Consider the following 21,404-nt stretch of genomic DNA (forward strand, 5'->3'; position numbering starts at 1 on the left):
GCACGTGACCGTGTCCAAAGAATCACGTGACTTAATAATGAAAATCACGTGATACTTAGAATACTAAGCATCTTTAAATCAATCTTCGGACCTCTTTATAAACGACATGATGAGTGGAATCTTAAAAAGCTGGATTCGTGGGAAATTGAGGGACTCGTTGGCATCTATATTGGAGAATCCTATGCATCTTGGACAGCATCATCGTGTTCAGGTTGTCAGGGTTTGTTTTTTGTTTAGTTTTAGATTGAAATGTTGAAGAAATACTTAGTTTCTTACTTATAAAAACCCGGTTTTTGCAGAGGTTTCTGACATGGAAACCGTTATTTTTTGCGAATTTACTAAGGATTGTGTTGAAGCATATCAAAAGTATAAAAGAAAAAAATATTTTATATTTTGATAGGTTGTTTTAGTGAATTTGGGAAGCGTTTTACGCAGATTAGGGGTGCATATTTAACATTGAAGAATATGTCGCTTGAGGTTTATGAGGAGAGTAATTTTAAAATATTAGCAAAACTTATTGTTCGACAAATTCAATTTCTGGGAGGGGATGGAGAGGCAATTGTTGGACATCCAGTGTTTTTTGATGAATATCCAGAAATACGCACATTATTGTATTCTATACATATTAAAAAGTAGTCGAATTATTTTTTAAAATCCTTTTTTTTTAAAATATTCTATCTAGACTTATTTGGCCACAATCATTGATTAAAGAACAAGAAGGTAAAAGGTATTGAAATTTAGGAAAGTATTTTCTTAAAAAATTCTCTTAGAGGTTGACAAGCCACCTGAGATTAAACTATTAGTATATATGATATGATTTAAAAGAATTAATTAATTTTCAACAGAATGAGTCTGTTGAAACATTTACAAAAAAGAATAAAAAACGTATATTTTTTTCAACACCTCTTTCAAATAATCAAGGAGATTTGTCTAAAAAAAAACAGAAAAGATTTTTACATCCGGGATGGCGGGTTTTTTTTTCTATTTTTTTATTTTAACTTATTTTAGTATATAGGGATTTTTTGAAGTCACATATCAAGATTGTATTATTAGTGATGACCAAAGAAAAATATTGGAACGAGACGAAGGTAAGAATTGATTATTAAGCATTATCTCTTTCCTTACTGCGAATAGCATGGTACCCACCGATTAGTATGCCTCATGAAATTGTAATCCCTGAAAATACCGCTCATAATGAATCAAAAGATGATTTTGGAGATGTTTATTTACATTTTTGATTTGATTTTTCTCATCCTTATAGATTCTTCCTTTGAATGGTCCTATGATAGATAAGTTAAGTTCTCCATCTGGAAGTCCATTTTCGTGGGAAGAATCACCTACGTTAAACCAAAGCTCTACATCCATTTCTGAAATAAAGGAAATGCAAAATGAATCGTCTTTTTTTATTGACAAAGAAAGATTTTTTAGTGATAATGATACACTTCCTCCATCAAGTCCATCAATTACTTCATATAGTCCTTTGCTACAAACATCCATGTGAAAAAATTCATAAAATTTAAACTAAGTATAATAAAAATAATTTTAATAATTTTAATTTTTTTTAGAAGGATTTTAACTATGATTTAAAAAATATGAAATATTACCATTCTAAAATGATTTTTTTTCATTATCAAGTTTCTTTTTTTTATATATATATTGAAATAATGATTTAATGATTTGAATATTGAATTTTGAAATTTGTATTTAAATTCAAAAATTGATTTTAGCTACATTTCAAAAGATGCATAATACAAATAGCATTTCAGCATCATTATTTTAAATATATTTTAACATGCATAAAAAAAACATAAATCATTGAATAATATTTTTTTAATATGAAACAATAGCAGTAGCATAACTAACACTACTATCTGATATCTCTTTACACAAACTACTTTGTGTATAATGAAGAAAATGGAATTTTTGATGAATTTCCGCTTCAGCTAATGCACAAAGTATTACGCTAATAGGATGTCTATTTGTTGATGTATTAGCTATATTTTTAACTCGGTTTAATAGATTTACCGTCCACAAATCGTATTTCTTGTTTTCAATAGATATTCTATGAATTTTTCATGATTTCCATCCTCAATCCTACGCATGCCTTCCCTATCACATTGTTCAATCGAAGCATAAATAGGACATGCTAAAGACGGTGGATTCAAGCGAGATATTTGGCGAGGAGGTTGACCTGGTTCTGCATAATAAGTATATGAAAATCGACGCCCCCTTAATAATCTTTAGTCGATTGAATAATTTGACTTTTATTGTCCTACCAATGACAAAAGTCAGATGAAACAATAAACCTATTCTTTGGATTTTTTAAATATGGCGCTAAAAGACATCCATAGATATGTTCTTGTTCCGGTAGAATTGCACCAACAAGAATTGGAATAATTTTTGCATTTGGCGACGATCTCAAATATATCATATCAATACATATATTCCCATCCATCAAAATAAAAAAAACATACTCAGCAAGTTGATAATATATAAATGGTAATTGTAATTCAATGCTATGTTCATCTTCATCTGTTTCAAGATCCATTTGAGAAAAATATCCTGTCTTTATTAACGACTTAACTACTATTTGACACATCAGACATAATTCTTTTCATGTTACACTTAATTATTACCCTCTCGATCAATCTTTAATTTTCCTAATGGCGTCTCATATTCAGTACAAGATGAAACTGCACATTCTTGAAGATCTACATGATGTGCTGGTCCAAGAATAAAAACTCGGTCACTTTTAATATTTCCTTTAGAAAAAAAGACTTTTACATTCCTTTTTCTCTTACACATCACTCCAATTCATGTGTGAATATCCAATTCCTGCTGTATTTCCACTATACTCGTATCCTGCATGTCTAAATATAAATCAAAATATATGTTCAATTAAAAAAATAAATAGTACGGTGTAATTAACACTTTTCCTTTCTGATTTTTATTTTTCTCAATTCGATTAGTTTTTATTTGTAAAAATTTTTCAAGATTATTAATTAATATTGATTCACTGCTTGGATACCAGGTTCCTGCATGAGAAGCTCGTCGTAACATTTTTTAAGAAAACTTGATATTCTGTCGTCTGGAATGATTAAAGTTTTGAAAAATTAAAGTTTTGAAAAAAATATTTTAGAAAAAATAAGAAAAATTAAAGTTAGAAAATAATAAATATTTTTTAAAAAATAAATTAATATTTCTTGAAAAAATAAATATAAAAAAAATTAAATAATAAAATAAAAAAAAATAAAGAAACAATTGTTTTGTTTAATCTTTTAAATATTTATTCAGATTTTAGTCACGTGACTGGCTGATATGAGTCGAGATTAAGATTTTATTTCATCATTAAAATTTATGTTAGCATCAAACAGAGTTCTTCGGCTTATTTATCCATTAATTATTCCATATAATCAGGTAGATTAGGTCTTTATGTCTTTATTTTCCTAACAGGTAGTAGAAGAGAAAGATTTCTGGTTTTTGGAGGGAAAAAAAAGATATTAAATTTATTTCAAAATGGGTTTTAAGATCAATGTTTGGCGGATTTTTAGGGATAGCAATCGGTATAACAGCGTATTCTGTAGGGTATCCTATGAGTAAATGTTCAGAATGGTTTTGCGAACGAATTCCATTAATTCAACGTATCGTTGTGGCAGTTCATGAATATGGTTTTGATGAACGCTATTCTGATATCAAAGAAATAAGGAAAATGAAAGATAATGACGATAACGAGGAAAGGTTTGCTCCATATTTATCATGGAAAACAAATAAACATCTGGAAGAAGTGGTAAAAACAAAGGAAATAGAAAAATCAGATGAAAGGAATAATTCAAAAAAAGATGAATGTTGCAAAAAAAAATCATCAGAATCTTTCGAATTATTAGAAAAAGAAAATTCGGATAGGTCATCAGAAACATCTTTAGAGACATCAGTTTCAAAATTACCTGAACAGCCTGTTCATTCATCAATGCAAGCTTTAATGGATTCTATTAAAGAAATCGAGAAAGCAGTTCATAATTCAAATGCTGTTGATGAATTTAAAAAGTCTCTTAAAATTTTGAAACAGGAGGCATATTCTTTAAACAGTTTTTTAGAACATATTGATAATGAATCAAATACTACATTGAATAAAAAATTAACAGAACAAAAAGATTATTTCGAAGATCTCTTAAAGATTCAAGAAAAAACTCTTCAAACACAGATGGAAAATCAGGAGACGTATTGGATATCAGCGCTGTTACATGAATATGAACGTCTGGAGATACTTTATCGTGAACGTTTACTAGAAGCATTGAAAAAACAAGAAGAAGTCAATGAAAAAAAGTTGAAAAATGAACTTATTCAACAGGCAATTGAATTACAAAGGCGTTGGATGCGTGAGATGAAAGCACGCGTTGAAGAACAGCGTGGAGGACGATTAGGACAATTAGAACATCTTTATAAACATCTAAAGCACTTAGAAATACTCTTTTCTCAAACAAAGAATTTTTCTGAAAATATAATCCATATTCAACGATTACAAATTGCATTCCAAGCATTACGAAGGACTATTGAAGATCCACAACAAAAACCATTTACAAAAGAGCTTAATGTCTTAAAAGATTTATGTAAAAATGACGAATTTATACAGTTAGCGGTTGCATCAATTCAGCCTGAATCTCATCAACAGGGAATTATGAGTAAAACACAATTAATTCATCGATTTCAACATCTTGCTCAAGAAATTCATAAGGTTAGTTTATGTCCTGATAATACCGGTGTATTAGGTTATATTTTCAGTCGATTCTTGACTTTTTTTATGTTTCAAAAAACTGCTTTTACTGATGGTAATCATGTTCATCATATTCTTGCACGTGCAGAAACACATCTTAAAAAAAATAATCTAGATGCTGCAACACGCGAACTTAATCAGTTAACTGGTGTTCCAAGGAAACTTGCAAGAGATTGGCTTAAATATGCTCGTCAAAATTTAGAAGTTTTACAAGCACTTTATGTAAGATCTATTCATAGCTTTTCTTATTAATTTTTTTTAGATGATTGAAACATATACACTTTTGCAATCTATCTTATTTGTATGAAATATAAAACATTTTCTCCCTTTATTACTTATTTCCTGTATTTTTTATAACCCTCTTTTTTAAGTTTGCCTTCCTCGAGATCTCCATCAATGGCAGAAATATATCATGGTTGTTTAAAGGTTAGATAATGTCAGAACAGAAATGCTAATAAATATAGGTAAAGAAGAGATTGAGAAGATACTTAATTGCTTAAAAAATGATCTCGAAAGAGAAAAAATTGGGGAAGAACGTAAGTTTTATATAAAATTATAGATTATATTAAAGATTAAGAATATGAATATGTTTTTCAACTAAAAAGAATTGTTAGGGATAATGAATCAGCAAAAATAATAGGTTCAGGAGATGTATTATTATACGATATACTTTTTTTTTCTTATTTTGTTAATTTTTAGGGATTTTCTATCTTGTTTCAATTAGCATTCCCTGATGATCTAAAACAAAAAAAATCAATCGATGCAGCACGGTGTATTTTCAATACAATGCTTCTTTATGATGAATCAAGGGATATCTTTATTGAGAAAAAGGGTATTGAACGTATTATTAAGGAATATATGTATTTTTTGGAATTACCTTTAATTTATAGAAAAGTTTGAAGAGATAAACAGATTAATAATATATTGATAAGGATTTTCTTTATACAGGAAAATTTTGATCTAATGTTTGTGCATACGCGAATTTTATTTTTATTAACAACACAACTTGGAAAGGCGATAATAATATTGAAAGAATTGGGAATTTTTCAAATTATTAATAATGTATTTTTTTTATATTTTTGAAAAGAGTAATTTAATGAATTTTTAGTGTTTAAAATATTTTGAAGCATATTTGATCTCTAATGATTCATGGTCAGAACAGGATCTTCATACTGTTCAGGAATACTTAAAACTTCTTTTTAATTTAATACGACATGAAGATGCACAGTCTTTAATGTAAAAAAATTATACATATTTACTAATTTAACAATATTTTAGTAATATATCTCCTCTTATTAAACTCTTGAATTTATCATTTACTAATTTAATTAACCAACAGTTTACTTTTGAAATCATTAACTGTTTGCTAAATCTTCCTATTGCAACGTTTTTTGATCAAGAACATATATCTGAGCGATGTGTTGGACAATTACTTGACATCTTAGATACGCTTTTATCAAGCATTGATTTGGAAATTTATTCGAATGATTCTCCTTCATCTATTACCTCAGATACACTTATTGAAACTAGAATTCTTTCACTTGTTACTTTCCTTCGAAAGATTCTTAAGTATTCAACGGAGTCTATTCGAGAATTGTTAGTTTCTCGACTATTACCACAAAGCAGGTAAATATACTCCGTATTTTTTGATTTAATTTGATTTTTTTGTCAAGAGATCGAGAAAATATTCTTGGAAGAGGTAATACGCTTTCATCTAAAGCTCTCAGAGCTATTACAGTACCAACCCCATTGATTCGTGAATCCATTTCATGGTTACTTTATGAACTTAATCATTTAAACGGTAAATTTTTGCTTTTTTTCATTTTAATTAATTTTGATTGACATCTTTTACTATAGCAACGGAGTTTATTAATAGTATAGGTTTTGGTTATGCCTCTGGTTTTCTTGCATCTCAAGGCATTCCTTTTGTTTCCCCGAATTCTAAGGATTTTGATGCTCCATATGGTATTAACCCAATTACTGGGCAAACACTTGAAGCAGAACGTATGGCACTTTCTAATCTTCCAGAAATGACAGAAGAAGAGAAAGAGAGAGATGCTGAACGACTTTTCATTATGTTTCAAAGGTTTTTTTTAAAAAAAAGACGCTATTTTATTTACAATATATTAGGCTTGAAAAAAATGGTATTTTTTCTGTAAGGAATCCAGTTAGAGATGCATTTGAATCAGGGAAGTTTTCTGAATAAATTGATTTGTTTTATCTATAATCTCATTTCTTATCTTTCGGACACAATATCACTAAACTTTATCCGAAGTCTTACAAACTAAATTTAAATCTTTTCATAAATAATTTCATAAAGATTTGGTATTTTTGTTTTAAAATATGGAAAATAGCCAAGCCGTTATACCCTTTTCTGCCTGTAATGATTGGAATGTTGTTTTGTAAGTTATTTTGAATGTTTGATGGATTTAATCGTTTAGTCGCGATTCGATTTCTGGTGCAGTAATTCTTTTTAACCGTGAGAATAAACAGTTAAGCCTTTATCGTAATATGAAAGATGGTGTACTTATGAAAAAATTGGATACGGCATTTTGTCCTCTTTGCTGTCGACCATTTCATTCAAATGATCTTCATGAAACATTAAATGAATTTTCACAGCGTCCACCATCATTCATTAATTCAGAATATTTCCGATTTCTTGAGGATTTTCATTGGGATGTTACAGAAAGATCATCTACTCCATCATCATTTTCAGATATTACCACACCAGAAATTACACCATTTGATTCCTCTTCTCCCAAATCAACTCCTCTTTCATCATTATCATTTAATCAGGGTTATTTCAAAAGGTTTTTTATCTCTTTTTTTTGATTTTGAAGCTTAATTTTTGAAGATTTTTTATTTCAGAAGGATTACTTGGCCGAGGTAAATCATGTATTATACATTTTGCATTATCATTTATAAATAAAAAGGATCTAGAGGTGAGGTTCTTAAAGTATTGCATGTTTTGGATGGTGTTCCTCTTGGCTATTGTGCATTTATTGTATTTTAAAAAAACATATTTAATTCGAGTATAGATGCAGTCAAACGAATTCCTGTTGGCGATAGCCATTCATGGCTTAAAAAAGTATATAATAGGTTCTTTGCGGTCTTTAAAATATTAACTTTATTTTAAAGTTATTGAAAGAAGTGCATTTATTACGTTTGAGACATACTAACTTAGTTCATTATAATCATGTTTGTAAGTGATATTTAATATCGAAGGTTCAGTAAAAAAACTGAAATGTCACTTAAGGGCTTGAGAATTCCAAATTAACAAAGTTTGGACCGTCTGTCCCAGTTTTATATATTTTACAGGAAGTAAAAAAACTTTTCCTTATGTTTTTAGCAATAAATGTCATTAGTATTGTGATAGAGGGGATTTGGAAAGTTATCTTCATGATTTAATATCGTCTAATGAGCCTACACTTTTTGATTTTAAAAAAAAAGAAAAAAGATTGAGAGGAAAACCACTTTTTACAAAACGTCTGGGTGAAACTATACTTCCTCTGGAAATGATATTTTCTTTCATTAAAGACATTGCATCTGGGCTAAGTTTTCTTCATGAGAATGACTTAATTCAGTTTGTATTATGTTTTTATTTGACTAAATTAAGAAATCTTTAAGTCGAGATTTAAAGCCAGGAAATTGTTTACTTCAAAGTACAAAAAAAGGTCTTTATCCGAGAGCTTTGGTTAGTGATTTTGGAGAGAGTCAAGTAGCTACTGAGGTAGATCCGAGATCTGGGGGTACAGGAACATTAGAGTATGTTTTTCATTTCTTTTTAGCCGCATTATTTAAAAATATATTAGATATACTGCACCAGAAGTACTACTTGGTAAATATTTATATATTAGTATAAATGATACATTTTCACTTTAATAGTTGGAGAGGATGGAAAGTTGAAAGGATTTTTTACACCTGCATCAGATGTGTTTTCTCTTGGGTTAATTTTATATTGGTTACTTTTCGAGGGAAGACTTCCATATAAGCATTCTGCGGAAGAATATGATAATTTAAGAGATGAAATATTGAATTTTAAAGGGTAGATTGATAAAATTATGTGATTTTTCTTTAAAAATAATATAGTTACCAACATGATTATAAAAATTCTAATTTTCCGGCATATTTGTGCAAATTTTTGGAGACAATGTTATCTTCAGATCCGTATAGAAGGCCTTCATCTCAAGAAGTTCTTACGTTTATTACTAGGATTTCAAAAGAATATACGGTATCACCAAATGATAATTGAAATTGTATCTTGATATATAATAGACTAAAAATGATTTTAAAAATGACCAATTATTAGATTTTAATGAATTCGAAAGATCACGTATCGTGTCTTTACCATCTCAAGAAAATTTCAAATTAGAGAAAGCTAAATTTTCATTTCTTAATCAACAATTGTCTATAAAAAAAAATGTAAGATTTTAATTGATTTATTATATAACCTTTGACTCATTCTGGAATAGTTCTTACATATTCCTTTCATATCATTTGATAACATTAAATCTTTGTTTTATATATTTAATAATAAAATAATTTGGTGCATTAAATTCATTCTTAAAGTAAAGTATTCCTTTAATTTTTTTAATTTTATATATTTAATTTTTATAGAGCGTTTTGGTTTATTATTCTATAGGATATATAATATTTTATTGTGTTGATTTTTTACCTTTCTTTTCAAATAAAACTGAATTATAATATATTTAATTTACTAATATTAAAAAAAGAAAAAAATATCTATTTTTAAAATATAATAACAGGATATAAAATGAATTTTAAATGAGTGCTAATTTCACCATATTTAATATCAATGTCTAAATACATACACAATGTCCTTTCGTCTTTGATAATATAGCAGCTGGCAGAAAAACTATTCTTCAACAATTACATGTAGATGATGCATTAACAACCGATGATCGCCGAGATAAATCAACATCTCGAGTTAATCCTGCACTTCGTGGTTTATGAGTCGGATGTTCTAATGGAAGTGCCTTGGCTAATTTTTTTAAGTATATATAAATCTAAAATTATTTCATTTACCGATACAATGGAACAATTCATTTACATTTTGTGCACTTTTTGCCGACGTTTCAAAAAAAATTAGCCCTTCTTCTTGTGCATATGCCTGAGCATCCTCTATTTCTATAGCTCGTCGTTCTGATAAATCTGCTTTATTTCCTGCCAATGCAATTATAATATTTCCACACGCTTGTCGATGAAGTTCTTTCACCCATGCTTTTGCCTTATCCAACGACTCCTAACCTTATCTATATTTTTTTCTCCCTATTAAAATTACTTACCGCCTGCGTAATATCATAGACGACAATCGCACAATTTGCGTTGCGGTCTATAAATAAGAATATCTTTCTAAATAATTAATAGCACTTACAATACATTGGTGCTAACGATCTATAACGTTCTTGACCTGCTGTATCCCTAAAATAATAAATTTAGTTTTTATTAATTTCTTTTAACTCCGAAATCTTTACCAAATCTCAAATTTGATTGTTGTTGTTTTGTCAAGAGATAAAGTTTGTGTAAGAAATGCAGCTATTCACATTATAAAAACACACTCAAATATTTCATTTATAAACCTCCTATTGTACTTTCTCTATAGTCTAAAGCCATAATTAACTATGAAAAATATTCAAAAAAATTACCATCAAATTGATCTTTAACAAACCGTAATACAAGGCTACTCTAAATAAATGTTAATCTCATGTTAATTTCTTATATAAAACTTGCTTTTCCGACTGCTGATTCTCCTAAAAGGACGAGCTTGGCACTAAACAGTTGTGATTCCATTTTCTTAGGTTGAAGAGGATCACCAGCGAATTCGTAACAGGTAATAACCCTAATAGGCGGTTTGGGTTAAGATTGAGGATTTAGGTATTATTCGAAGGGTTAGGGTTAGGGTTATACATGAGGTAGATTACTCCCTTTTCTACTGATTTCTTATAAGGCAATTATTAAATACAATGAATAAACATATTTTCTATATATTTTTCTTAGAAAATATATATTTATTAGGTATGTGTCACGTGACAATAATATCAGGTTTACAAAGACCCAGGAGGGTTATCAAAAAACCAAATCAAAAGAATTTTAGAAAGAAGAAATTAAAGCGAATGAAATTGAGTGAAAAAGAAGGTAAATAGAGTGGATATATTGATGAATTGTTTTTGAAAGCAAAAAAAAATGTTTATTGGATCAGATAAAGAAAATACACCATGTTCGGAAAATGAGGGAATTAGAGAGGAAAAAGTCTCAAATAAGAAGAAAGTGTTGTTTTCTCCGTTTCCTGATAAGGGTATGACGCGTCATTTTTTAAATTTTGTTTTTAGTTGAAGGAGTATTTGCAGATGGAAAAGAAACAGAGATTTCAACGCCACAAAAGGGATTAAAAGGGCCACCAAAGGGTATTCTTAAGGTTACTCCGTCATTTCAACAGTTTTATGTGTCAGGAGAGGATTCTCAAGTTAATACGGATGATGAATTATTAGAAAAGGAGAGTTTTTCATCATTTTTAAAAAATGTTAAAGAAAATCTTGAAGGAAATCTTCGCTCTAAAAAGATTGAAACGTATCTTAAGCTTTCTATGTTTCTTCGATCATATGAAACGATTCCTGATAAAACTCTTCTTTTTCAATATTTTCCTGAACTTATTCGATCTATTAAGAGAGATTCAGTCTTAATTAAATCTTCTGACATTGGTGGTTATCAAATGTATTTTGAGATTGTCTTTTTGAAAAGATTTTCTTATGGAATTAGGGCATCGAATGCTTTTAAAGTTTTGGGTTATCTTTTATCACAACAAGAAATTTCCAATATTTTTAATTGTAACGATGCAAAGTTTTTTATTGAGCATTCGATTTCTGTTTTGGAGGATTTGTCTCTTACTAAGGTAGTCGTTTTTTTTTTTCTTTTTAAAAATTTATTTTTAGACATCAGCGGCTTTACATCTTTGGCTTTTAAGCGTTCAAAAATTATCTTCTAATGTTATAACTCAGGAAATAGCTGATAAAATCATTCATGTTTCTTTAAAAATATCTCTTCCTTCTATAACTATTACTCAAGAACGATTAAATGTTTTAATTCGAATTATGAATCAGCGTCCTCAAGTGTTTATTAATTCTGCTTCTGAATGGATCCCATTTTTGCATAATTGTTTAATTGATACTAATAGAGTTATACGGGAAAAAGCGTTACAGTGTTCTTTCGATATAGAAAAGGCTATGCGTGGTGAATCTAAAATTAGTTTAGCTATTATAAATAATATGAAGAAAAAATTTCAAGGAAAGATGATTATAGATATATTTTGTACACGGTTCCAGGAAATTATTAAAGAAGATGGAGATGGTATTTTTGTAGCACATTCATGGAGTGTTCTTGTTGCTATTATAGGCACATCAATGCTTTCTAAATGGAATAAATTGAATGTATGGCTAAAAATGATTCAGGTAAATTGAAAAATTTATTTATATTTATATTTATTTAAGCTATGTTTTAATCATATTGATGTTTCGACAAAAATAGCTGCTCAGGTTGCTTGGGTACGTTTTATACATGCATTTACTTTCTCTCCTAAGGTTCAATCTATTCCTTTGAAAAAACTTCTATTATTATCTCAGCCAATGCAATTAGTTTTGAGTTCAAAGTCTTCTACATCTCTTTTACTAAAAAAATCGGCAATTAAAACGGTATATGCATTATTATATTCCACTTTGCGTCCTGGTATCTTAATGAAAGATATAACAGTCATATGGGAAAATCTTATACTGCCATTATATAATAAAATGGCTTCGTTGAATGAATATGGCGTACTTAGTGGAAGTAAAATAATTGCTTCTTTGCTCGATATAGAAAAAGCTAAACCATGGAGAGATGATCGTCTTATAGATAATTCTCCTGTAGAATTATCAGAGATTCCAAGAATAGATCCTAAATGGGTAAGAAATAATTCATCTATCATAGCACCTATTATTGAAACAATTTTAATGTCTACTATTGTTCCAAAAGAGATTAAGTTAATAGTATGGACGAATTTTAATAAATCTATTAATTTTGCTACTAATAAGGAAATAAAAATATCTTTTGAAACAATGGATGCAGTTACAAGAATTTGTAGATTATTAAAGCTTTTTTGGTTTTCGTATTCTGGGAAAAAATTATTGGCAAAAAAAACAGGTAATATTAGTCTTATTTTTATGATCTAATTAAAAATTTTCTAGAGCAAGATTCCGATGCTCATGTTGATTTATTTGTAGAACTGGTTTCTATTTCATTTAAGACAATAGATTATTTGTATTTTATTAATAAACTGTGTATTATAAAAAATGATGATTTAATTCCGGTACAAACAACGGATTTTGAGGATTCTTCTACTAGACAAGATTTATGTACTCCGATGGTATTTCTTTTTAGGCTTTTTCTCACGCCATTTTCCTGTGCCTTAATAAATAAGGCATATATTAAGGCTATATCTGATGTTATTAATATTAACCTGTCATGGCATAAAAATTCTAAAAAACTTGATATATTAGTTGAATTTTTATCTGTTTTTGATTACGCTAAAGATTTTGATCTTCAATTGCAAGTATGGAAATTGTTTGTAGACTTTATTAAAAGTTTTTTTGTTGAATTCAAGCAATTTTCACATACATCATCTTTTAATTATATTTTGGAAGGCAAGGAAGTTATTGAATATTCGAAAAGTTTATTTAAAATATTAGAATGGGGATTTCGGTTAGTTTTTTCTTTTAAAATAAGTATTTATATATGATCTAATATTTAAAAAAATAGACAAGAAAGTTGCCTTTTAGAATCAGAAATGCTATTCGATCTTCTTTATCGGGAAGTTGAAAGCACATTAGGAATCACTGAAGCTTCTTGTAAAATTATTGAACCTCTTGCAGAGTTGCTTCTTCAGATATCTCCTGAAATTAATCCGTAGATCATTTATACTTCAACAATTCATTAGTAACTTTATTTAGAAATGTTTATAATATTTCTGGAATTATAATGAAAAGAGCCCGGTTTCCTTTTCATGATAATACTTCAAAAAGAATGAATTTACATTTAAAAACTTTAAAAGTCCTTAAAAAAACGACGTAAGTATATATTAATAATAGTATATCTATTTTTGATTTTATAGTTCTTTTGAAAGTCTTAATATATTAATAAGTAATCTTTTGGCATTTTCTTATAATCATGATTTTAACGAATTTGTTCTTTCTTTTATTCAAGGAGTTTGTGCTTATATGAAAATAATTCCTGTTGATGAAATTGCACTAAGTTTACAATGTATACAAGGAGGACTTTCATTATGGATATCTGATGAAAAAGAAATACTAAAAAGTAATCAAACTATCTCTGATATAGTAATATTTTTTACAACAGATGATCTTAAATTAATTTTAAATATAGATTAAGGAAATATGGTCTATTATTTTATTAAAGCTGAAAGCTCTCGGTTCTTATGAAAGCACGTTATTACATTCATTATCACTTCTTTTGGAATCAGGGTTTAAAAGTAAAGATGATACAATACTTTTTTCTACGCTTGAAACATGGAATGAAACATTTGCAAAACAAACAATATTGGTTTATCCTCCAGAAATTGTTAAAATTATGAAATATATTTATAAAATTTTTAAAATTTCACTGCCATCATTTCCTATTCCTTTAAATAATTTAGAAGTAATAATTTTTTTTTTTTTAATTTTATTTTTATTCTTTTATAGGAGGATTTTGCAACAGATGATCTACAGTTGGATTTGGCTACTGTCTCTGATCTTAAGGATTCAGCATCTCAAGAATTACCCTTGAACTCATCTTTAGATAATGGATCTAAAATTATAGAAAATATGAGTCAGGAACAAGAAAAAGATCAAGATGCTTTAAAAAAACCTGCATCTTTGAAACATCATAATTTGCCGTTGTCATTTGAAAAAACACAAATTAATAAGAAAATAAAAATACCCTTTGAACCCTCAATAATAATGACTAGAAGGAAATCATTAGAATTAGCACGAGTTACATGCCAAGATTCTTTTCAGAATACATCAATGGATTTAGATTCTATAGAATTGGAATCTAAGAAAAGTATGAAACTATCTAAAGATTCCTTATATCATAATTATATCCAAGAAATGGATTCATCTATTCAGAATTATAGTAAAAAAAAAGAGCCTTCTCGGAAATCATTATCAACAGATAAATATGATGATTTAACTCCTTTGAATTCTTTTAGAAAGACGTCTAAAAAATTGGCATCTATTAAACATAATGATTCTTTAACGTCTGCTGAAGATTTTGTAAAAAATACAACACTTAAAAAGAATAAAATGATTCAAAATAAAAATGTCAAGAACCAAATAGCTTCTTTTAAAAAAAGAAAACAATTTTCTGAATCGTTAGATGGTAATTGTTTATAAAGAAAAAAGATTTTAAGTATTAATATATTTTAGACTCTAGTTTGGATGATTCTTTTTCTTATACAAAAAGATTACGATCTAGGAGTATTAATAGTCATTCAAAAATACCTTCAATTCATCAACAAGCATCCTTAAAAACACCTAATTCTAATCGTATACATACGTCTTCTGTTGCAACTTCAATGATTTGCTCGAAAAAAACTGATCCACTTGTTCATTTAGATGAAATATTACCTTTATTAGAAAATACTATTCCACAAATGACTCATGAATCATTATTAAAACTAGAATCAATTTTATTTCATTTACAGCATACTGTATGGAAAACACGGAAGAAATCTATTGCAAAGATAGTATAAAAGTATTTATTTTTTACATTTTTAGCTACTTTCGATTTTCAGTGTGGACTTTTTCATATAACTTCTAAATATTGATTTTTTAAGCGTTATAGGATGAAGGGCGTATAACTCAGTTGGTAGAGTGCTCGCTTCGCGTGCGAGAAGTCTGGAGTTCGAATCTCCATTCGTCCATCGCTAATTTTTCCCTTTAAAGATTATGAATTTTTCTCTACTTAAAAGGTGGTGTGTGATTAGATTGACTATTTAAACTTAGCATTAGGTTTAGATATGTTTTTCGACGATTTTATGTAATATTTCAACAAAAAACAAATAACGTATATAAAAATACGCTTTGTCTTCCTCAAACTAAATTTTCTTTATGGCCTTTAAAAGGCTGTTTTGATTCAAAGGAATTTGAAATACTTACTCAAAGGCTTTATCAGTGGCAGGTATATTTTTATTGACATTTTTTTATGGAATTTATTAATTATTCTTTTTAGAAAACATATTTGCCACCAGAAAAAACATTTATTTTGCATGATGGACCTCCTTATGCAAATGGTACATTGCATTTGGGGCATGCTTTGAATAAGATTCTTAAGGATGTAATATTACGGATAAATATTATGAAAGGACGTCGTGTATCATATATTCCAGGATGGGATTGTCATGGATTACCAATAGAATTGAAGGTTTTAGAAGATAATGAACAACTTTCATTTTATAAATCGCCAATGATGATACGTAAGAAGGCAAGAGAATATGTATTGGAAACAATTAAGCATCAAAAAGAAAGTTTTAAAAGCTTTGGTATTATGGCTGATTGGGAGAAAAGTTATCATACATTAGGTTCGTAGATTATCTTTGATTGTTAATAGGAAATATGTTAATAATGAAAGATGTATCATATATAATTCAACAACTCGACATTTTTAAAAAAATGGTGGAAAAAGGTAAAATTTTTATTTTAAAGTTATTTTTTTTTTTTGAATAGTTGAAAGATCTCATTTATAGAAGATATAAGCCTGTATATTGGAGCCCATCTTCGAAAACAGCATTAGCTGATGCTGAATTAATATATAAAAATGATCATATAAGTCAAGCCATTTTTGTTAGATTTCCTTTAATTAATTTAGGTAAGATAATCTCTTTTCCTTTTTAATACTTAAATTTTAGGAAAATTATCTGCGATAATTAATATAAAAAATAAAAAACCTCTTTACGTTTTGATTTGGACAACAACTCCATGGACATTACCTGCTAATAAAGTCATTAAGAATTCTTTTTTTTTATTCTTATTTATTTATTTATATATATAGGCAATATTGATTGATAAAGATATGGAATATACAATTGTTAATACGACTCAATATGGAAACTTAATAGTTTCTCGTAATCGAGTCCCTCATTTACTTAAATTTATTAATATATCTGAAACATCTTTGCATTTTTTTGGTGAAGCATTATTAGGAGCAACATATTATAACCCTCTTGAGGAGAATTTTAAGGAGATGCCTTTTTTTCATACGAAGTATATTACTTCTGACTCAGGAACAGGATTGGTTCATGCAGCGCCTGGACATGGTATGGAAGATTATGAAGTTTGTATACAACATAATATTCCAATTTTTTCTCCTGTTGATGATCATGGTTGTTTTACTAAGGAGGCACTTAATGGAAAGTTAGAGTTTTTATTCGTATTAGAACATGGGAATAAAAAGGTTATTGAGTTATTGGAAAATCAGAAAATGTTGGTATCATTGGAGAAATATATTCACAAATATCCATATGATTGGAGAACTAAGAAACCGGTAATTCAGAGGGCAACTGCTCAATGGTTTGTCGATATTGAAAAAATTAAATATCAAACGATTAAAGCCCTTAAGAATGTTAAGATGATTCCGGAAAACGGTTTTTAATTACCTCCAATTGGCATTGATTAATGAGATTCAGGAAGGGAACGGCTTATTTCTTTTCTTCGATCAAGATCAGAATGGTGTATATCTCGTCAGAGGGCGTGGGGAGTTCCTATTCCTGTATTATATTCGTTAGAAAATGAAAAACCATTATTAACTGTTAAAAATATTAATCACATTATTAATATGGTTAAGAAATATGGTATGGATACATGGTGGCAAGATTCAGAGTCAGATATTTGGGTTGCTCCAGAATATAAAAAGGATGGTATAAGATATAAAAAGGGGATGGAAACAATGGATGTATGGTTTGATAGTGGTGTATCATGGAATGTTATCTTTAATAATAGAGACTACGATAATCTTAATTCGTAAGTTGGTAAATTTTATATTCCTTTTCTGAAAAAAAGATAGTGAAAAAGATAAACCACTTATAGATCTCGTTCTTGAGGGATCGGACCAGCATAGGGGATGGTTTCAGTCTCTTTTATTAACATTTGTTGCATCTCAGAATGATCATTCAAATATTGCTCCATATGGAACTGTTATAACACATGGACATGTTCTTGATCAATATAATCAGAAAATGTCGAAATCTATTGGCAATGTTATAAATCCGGAAAATATTATTTTTGGTGAAAAAGATATTAAAAAGGGACCAGCTTATGGAGTTGACGTTTTAAGGTTATGGGCTGTCGGAAATAATTTCACAAATGATATTAATATTAGTTCCCTGGTTTTGAAAAATGTTGCTGAAATACAACGGAAATTTCGTGCAACTTTAAGATTTCTTTTGGGAAATCTTCATGATTGGAATGGAGATAAAGTAGAATATAAGGATCTGAAAAAAGTATATGTTTTTATATTATTATATAGTTTATTAAAGATATTAGATTGATCAATATGCATTGGCTCAAACATATGAATTTAATCGCAAAACTATAGAGTTATATGATAAATTTCTGTTTTTTCAAGGTAATTTATTTTTTTTTTGGACTTGGATATTTTATAAACTTATAGTTGTTCATGCTATAACTAATTATACAAATAATCAACTTTCGTCATTTTATTTTGATATAATAAAGGATAGGCTCTATGCTGATCATCGTACGAGTAAAAGTAGGACTAGTTGTCAAACAGTTCTCTTTCATGTATAAATAACCTTTTATTTTTTTTTTTAAATTTTTTTAGATATTTCGAAATTATATATCAATAATTTCGCCTATAGCACCATCTCTTGCATTGGAAGCATGGAAGTTTTCCAGAAAAGAAATAATAGGAGAAATAGAGACACCTTTTCATTCAGGATGGTACAAATGTGAAGAAGAATGGCTAAATTTGGAATTGCAAAAAGAATTTCAGAATATAAAAACGATTAGATCAGCAAGTAATCTTATTTTAGAAAAAGCTAGAAAAAATAAGTATGATCTATATTTTAATGTAGTAGCTAATACTTTAAAGGTATATAAGAAGTTCTTTGGAATGTGAAATAATTATAAAGGCGCCTTTGAAAACACAGGCGTTTAATTTTTTAAAGAAAATAGGTTTTTTTTTTGTTTTTTTTAACTAATATTACTGACATTTAAAGAACATGAGTTATCACAAATACTTATCGTCTCTGATATTTCGGTAATTTCTATGGACTCTGAATTATTGAATCAAAAATGGGATGATTATCAAGAAATTACACTTTTTGGAAGCACTTGTCATTTAATAGCTAAACTTTCAGAAAAAAAAAAATGTTTACGCTGTTGGATGTATACAGCAACTATGAATGCAGATATATGCCATAGATGTAAAGAAGTAATGTTAAATAATTGAAATTATAAATAGTATTTAAAAAGTTTAATCAATATATATATTGTCATATTATAGACTATATGGCTTTCTATATTCATAGTATTATGTACTTGGATCATTATTATGAATTTCATCATTTAACTACGTTAAATGGTTTTTTCGACAAGTGTATTATTGGATAATTCAATGTTTGATAGTTTGCTTTCTTGAACAGGTGCTATAAACCATGGTATCTAAAAAGATTATTAAAAATAAATAAAAATATTGAAATGACTTTTCCGCGTATAAAATCATTAATTACCTATATTATAATTAAAATAAAATATATAAATTATTTAAGCTGACCATTTTTGCAATGCTTGATTCATCAGTTTCTCCACCTTTAAGTAGTTTTCCTGTTTTTTGAGCTAACAATTCTAGAAATTTTGTAGAATCGTTTTCCCATCCTGAAATTTGATAAGTTCTTTCAAGATGTTTAGTTTCACAAAGATTTAAGATAGCACGAATATACTGTTCCGGATTTGAGACTTTTTCTATTCGAAGAACACCTTTAATTATAATTTCTGTTTCACTATCATTGCTGTTTGGTGGTACAATACCAGGACAGTCAATCATAAATATCTTTGAAGTCATACGAACATATTGCCATACTTTTGTTTCACCTGGAATAGGCGCTGTATTACATACTTTCTAGATATCATTAATAGTTTTTCTAAATGAAATATAAATTTATACCTTAGATTTTAAAGTATTTATCACAGAAGATTTTCCAGTATTAGGATAACCAATAAATCCTACAGAAATTTGACGCCTATTGGAATGCAATTTTGAAAATTGCCGTAATAATTGAATAAGGCTACCTTTTCCAAATGGATTATTTATTGAGGCATGAAATGCTAAAGTAGGATATTCTTTTGACAATTGTTTAATCCATTCTCTCTAATTATAATATTAGAAAATATTTAGATTAATATGTAATATATATGTTTTGTAACTATGAAAGAAGAATCTTTAACTTAATTCAACTTTCAACTCAAAAAACACAATTGATTTATTTTATTATAAACCAATATCTTTTTCCCAAAGTTGTAACAGAAGCATAACAATAGAAACATTATAAATGCTTCTTGAAAACTTCTTGACTTACAATGGGTAAATTGTTTAAAATATTTATGATCAAAATTACTTACAGTACACCATGTCGGAATTAAATCGCATTTATTTAAAAGAAAAATCATATGTTTATGAGGTTTTTCTTTCTTGAGATATTCTTCAATATGTTTGCATCTAGTACCCAATGGATTACGGGCATCTAATAATTGTATTATCACATCAGATGAATCAATGACCTGAAATAATTATTATATAAATATTTTATTTTAAGGAATACTTTATAAAGCTCATTCCATATTCTTTTAGATGTTCCCTTTGAAAAAATTTTATCATACGATTTTTGAATATTTTTATTAACATTTTCATATTCGCAGTTTTTTTTAATATAATTTTCATATGATTCAGAAGCAAAATTTGAAAGATTTTCCATTGACGACGTATATAATTTCGTGCGTTTTCTTTTTGATTTTGGACCAAATGTATCATCAAAAGGTTCTACATCAATAATATTTGCTTTACGTGTCTAAAATTTCTTCAGTACTGTTTATATCTTGATAGACTATAATAAACTTTTGTAGGCTCTCTAAGAAGAGATACTGGAAGCTTATTCTGTCTAAGCAAAACTTTATAGGGATCATTTAATTTTTCTGTAAATGATTCACGAAACATATTCAGTACATCTTGAGAAATAACTCGTGTATTGTTAAACCAACGCCTATCTGGTTGTATTCTTGCGTCTGGTATATCTTTTGACTGAAATTCTCCAGGTTTAATTATTTTTCCCTTCTTATTTCTCTTAGCTTTTCCACTTTTTAAAAGTCTAACCCATTTGACTTTCTTTGCATCTCTAAAATCTTATTAAAAACTCAAAAAAAAACGCTGAAAAAACAATACCTATAAAAGTTCTCCCCCTTAATATGTTGAGATACTCTTTTTTCAATTTTAGGCCTTGCTTTATCCTCTTTTTTATTTTTTTCTTTTTTCATTTTTTTTTTGAAGTTCAAGATTTCGATAATAACCTCCA

General features: G+C 28.2%; 9 protein-coding genes and 1 non-coding gene across 10 annotated transcripts; 7 read left to right on the forward strand and 3 right to left on the reverse strand.

Annotated features, from left to right (window-relative positions):
- Window positions 1-109: 109 nt before the first annotated feature.
- PNEG_03089 (hypothetical protein) lies at window positions 110-1,501 on the forward strand (the record flags this gene model as incomplete). Its single annotated transcript, XM_007876954.1, has 9 exons — window positions 110-220; window positions 269-366; window positions 411-632; window positions 683-720; window positions 771-802; window positions 846-971; window positions 1,016-1,088; window positions 1,135-1,220; window positions 1,262-1,501. 9 exons carry the CDS (start codon window positions 110-112, stop codon window positions 1,499-1,501), a joined length of 1,026 nt encoding a protein of 341 aa, XP_007875145.1.
- A 329-nt stretch (window positions 1,502-1,830) lies between these two features.
- PNEG_03090 (AmmeMemoRadiSam system protein B) lies at window positions 1,831-3,060 on the reverse strand (the record flags this gene model as incomplete). The annotated part of the gene is made up of 7 exons (XM_007876955.1): window positions 1,831-1,975; window positions 2,026-2,229; window positions 2,277-2,417; window positions 2,475-2,586; window positions 2,637-2,749; window positions 2,802-2,870; window positions 2,918-3,060. The coding sequence occupies 7 exons, from the start codon at window positions 3,058-3,060 to the stop codon at window positions 1,831-1,833; spliced, it is 927 nt and encodes a 308-aa protein (XP_007875146.1).
- Window positions 3,061-3,357: 297 nt separating this feature from the next.
- On the forward strand, window positions 3,358-5,095 carry PNEG_03091 (hypothetical protein; the record flags this gene model as incomplete). The annotated part of the gene is made up of 3 exons (XM_007876956.1): window positions 3,358-3,417; window positions 3,461-4,993; window positions 5,034-5,095. 3 exons carry the CDS (start codon window positions 3,358-3,360, stop codon window positions 5,076-5,078), a joined length of 1,638 nt encoding a protein of 545 aa, XP_007875147.1. The 3' UTR covers window positions 5,079-5,095.
- A 72-nt stretch (window positions 5,096-5,167) lies between these two features.
- Window positions 5,168-6,977, forward strand: PNEG_03092 (hypothetical protein; the record flags this gene model as incomplete). Its single annotated transcript, XM_007876957.1, has 10 exons — window positions 5,168-5,186; window positions 5,236-5,307; window positions 5,349-5,422; window positions 5,471-5,665; window positions 5,720-5,833; window positions 5,880-6,007; window positions 6,050-6,397; window positions 6,445-6,572; window positions 6,629-6,857; window positions 6,902-6,977. The coding sequence occupies 10 exons, from the start codon at window positions 5,168-5,170 to the stop codon at window positions 6,975-6,977; spliced, it is 1,383 nt and encodes a 460-aa protein (XP_007875148.1).
- A 137-nt stretch (window positions 6,978-7,114) lies between these two features.
- On the forward strand, window positions 7,115-9,531 carry PNEG_03093 (hypothetical protein; the record flags this gene model as incomplete). The annotated part of the gene is made up of 16 exons (XM_007876958.1): window positions 7,115-7,173; window positions 7,213-7,581; window positions 7,626-7,657; window positions 7,705-7,764; window positions 7,810-7,859; window positions 7,910-7,973; window positions 8,028-8,092; window positions 8,137-8,354; window positions 8,399-8,536; window positions 8,584-8,609; window positions 8,657-8,816; window positions 8,861-9,002; window positions 9,047-9,193; window positions 9,244-9,339; window positions 9,389-9,397; window positions 9,505-9,531. The coding sequence occupies 16 exons, from the start codon at window positions 7,115-7,117 to the stop codon at window positions 9,529-9,531; spliced, it is 1,662 nt and encodes a 553-aa protein (XP_007875149.1).
- A 123-nt stretch (window positions 9,532-9,654) lies between these two features.
- On the reverse strand, window positions 9,655-10,582 carry PNEG_03094 (GTP-binding protein ypt5; the record flags this gene model as incomplete). Its single annotated transcript, XM_007876959.1, has 8 exons — window positions 9,655-9,773; window positions 9,818-10,034; window positions 10,078-10,124; window positions 10,167-10,213; window positions 10,267-10,327; window positions 10,372-10,395; window positions 10,438-10,477; window positions 10,532-10,582. 8 exons carry the CDS (start codon window positions 10,580-10,582, stop codon window positions 9,655-9,657), a joined length of 606 nt encoding a protein of 201 aa, XP_007875150.1.
- A 293-nt stretch (window positions 10,583-10,875) lies between these two features.
- Window positions 10,876-15,676, forward strand: PNEG_03095 (hypothetical protein). The gene is made up of 11 exons (XM_007876960.1): window positions 10,876-11,503; window positions 11,549-11,681; window positions 11,722-12,237; window positions 12,277-12,964; window positions 13,009-13,522; window positions 13,580-13,726; window positions 13,771-13,887; window positions 13,932-14,157; window positions 14,204-14,476; window positions 14,521-15,199; window positions 15,247-15,676. Exons 1-11 carry the CDS (start codon window positions 11,376-11,378, stop codon window positions 15,570-15,572), a joined length of 3,747 nt encoding a protein of 1,248 aa, XP_007875151.1. The 5' UTR covers window positions 10,876-11,375; the 3' UTR covers window positions 15,573-15,676.
- On the forward strand, window positions 15,671-15,743 carry PNEG_05047. Its single transcript has one exon. It is a non-coding gene; the product is annotated as a tRNA-Ala (tRNA).
- A 91-nt stretch (window positions 15,744-15,834) lies between these two features.
- On the forward strand, window positions 15,835-19,288 carry PNEG_03097 (isoleucine-tRNA ligase; the record flags this gene model as incomplete). Its single annotated transcript, XM_007876961.1, has 13 exons — window positions 15,835-16,000; window positions 16,052-16,400; window positions 16,451-16,504; window positions 16,553-16,687; window positions 16,728-16,819; window positions 16,871-17,462; window positions 17,505-17,838; window positions 17,882-18,317; window positions 18,361-18,442; window positions 18,488-18,618; window positions 18,659-18,888; window positions 18,929-19,011; window positions 19,056-19,288. Exons 2-13 carry the CDS (start codon window positions 16,178-16,180, stop codon window positions 19,286-19,288), a joined length of 2,625 nt encoding a protein of 874 aa, XP_007875152.1. The 5' UTR covers window positions 15,835-16,000; window positions 16,052-16,177.
- Window positions 19,289-19,413: 125 nt separating this feature from the next.
- On the reverse strand, window positions 19,414-21,366 carry PNEG_03098 (nucleolar GTP-binding protein 2; the record flags this gene model as incomplete). Its single annotated transcript, XM_007876962.1, has 8 exons — window positions 19,414-19,500; window positions 19,542-19,568; window positions 19,613-19,957; window positions 20,003-20,206; window positions 20,458-20,616; window positions 20,658-20,903; window positions 20,951-21,227; window positions 21,275-21,366. 8 exons carry the CDS (start codon window positions 21,364-21,366, stop codon window positions 19,414-19,416), a joined length of 1,437 nt encoding a protein of 478 aa, XP_007875153.1.
- Between the last annotated feature and the right edge of the window lie 38 nt (window positions 21,367-21,404).

Source organism: Pneumocystis murina (assembly GCF_000349005.2).
Source record: "Pneumocystis murina B123 chromosome Unknown supercont1.15, whole genome shotgun sequence".
Lineage (NCBI taxonomy): Eukaryota > Fungi > Ascomycota > Pneumocystomycetes > Pneumocystales > Pneumocystaceae > Pneumocystis > Pneumocystis murina.

Bases quoted from the DNA above. Each gene is read 5' to 3' on its own strand.
- PNEG_03095 (XM_007876960.1), top strand. From the start codon at position 11,376: ATGTTTCTTCGATCATATGAAACGATTCCTGATAAAACTCTTCTTTTT. The intron at 11,682-11,721 runs GTAGTCGTTTTT...ATTTATTTTTAG, and splicing joins AGGATTTGTCTCTTACTAAG to ACATCAGCGGCTTTACATCT. The intron at 14,158-14,203 runs GTAATATTTTTT...TTTTAAATATAG, and splicing joins ATCAAACTATCTCTGATATA to ATTAAGGAAATATGGTCTAT.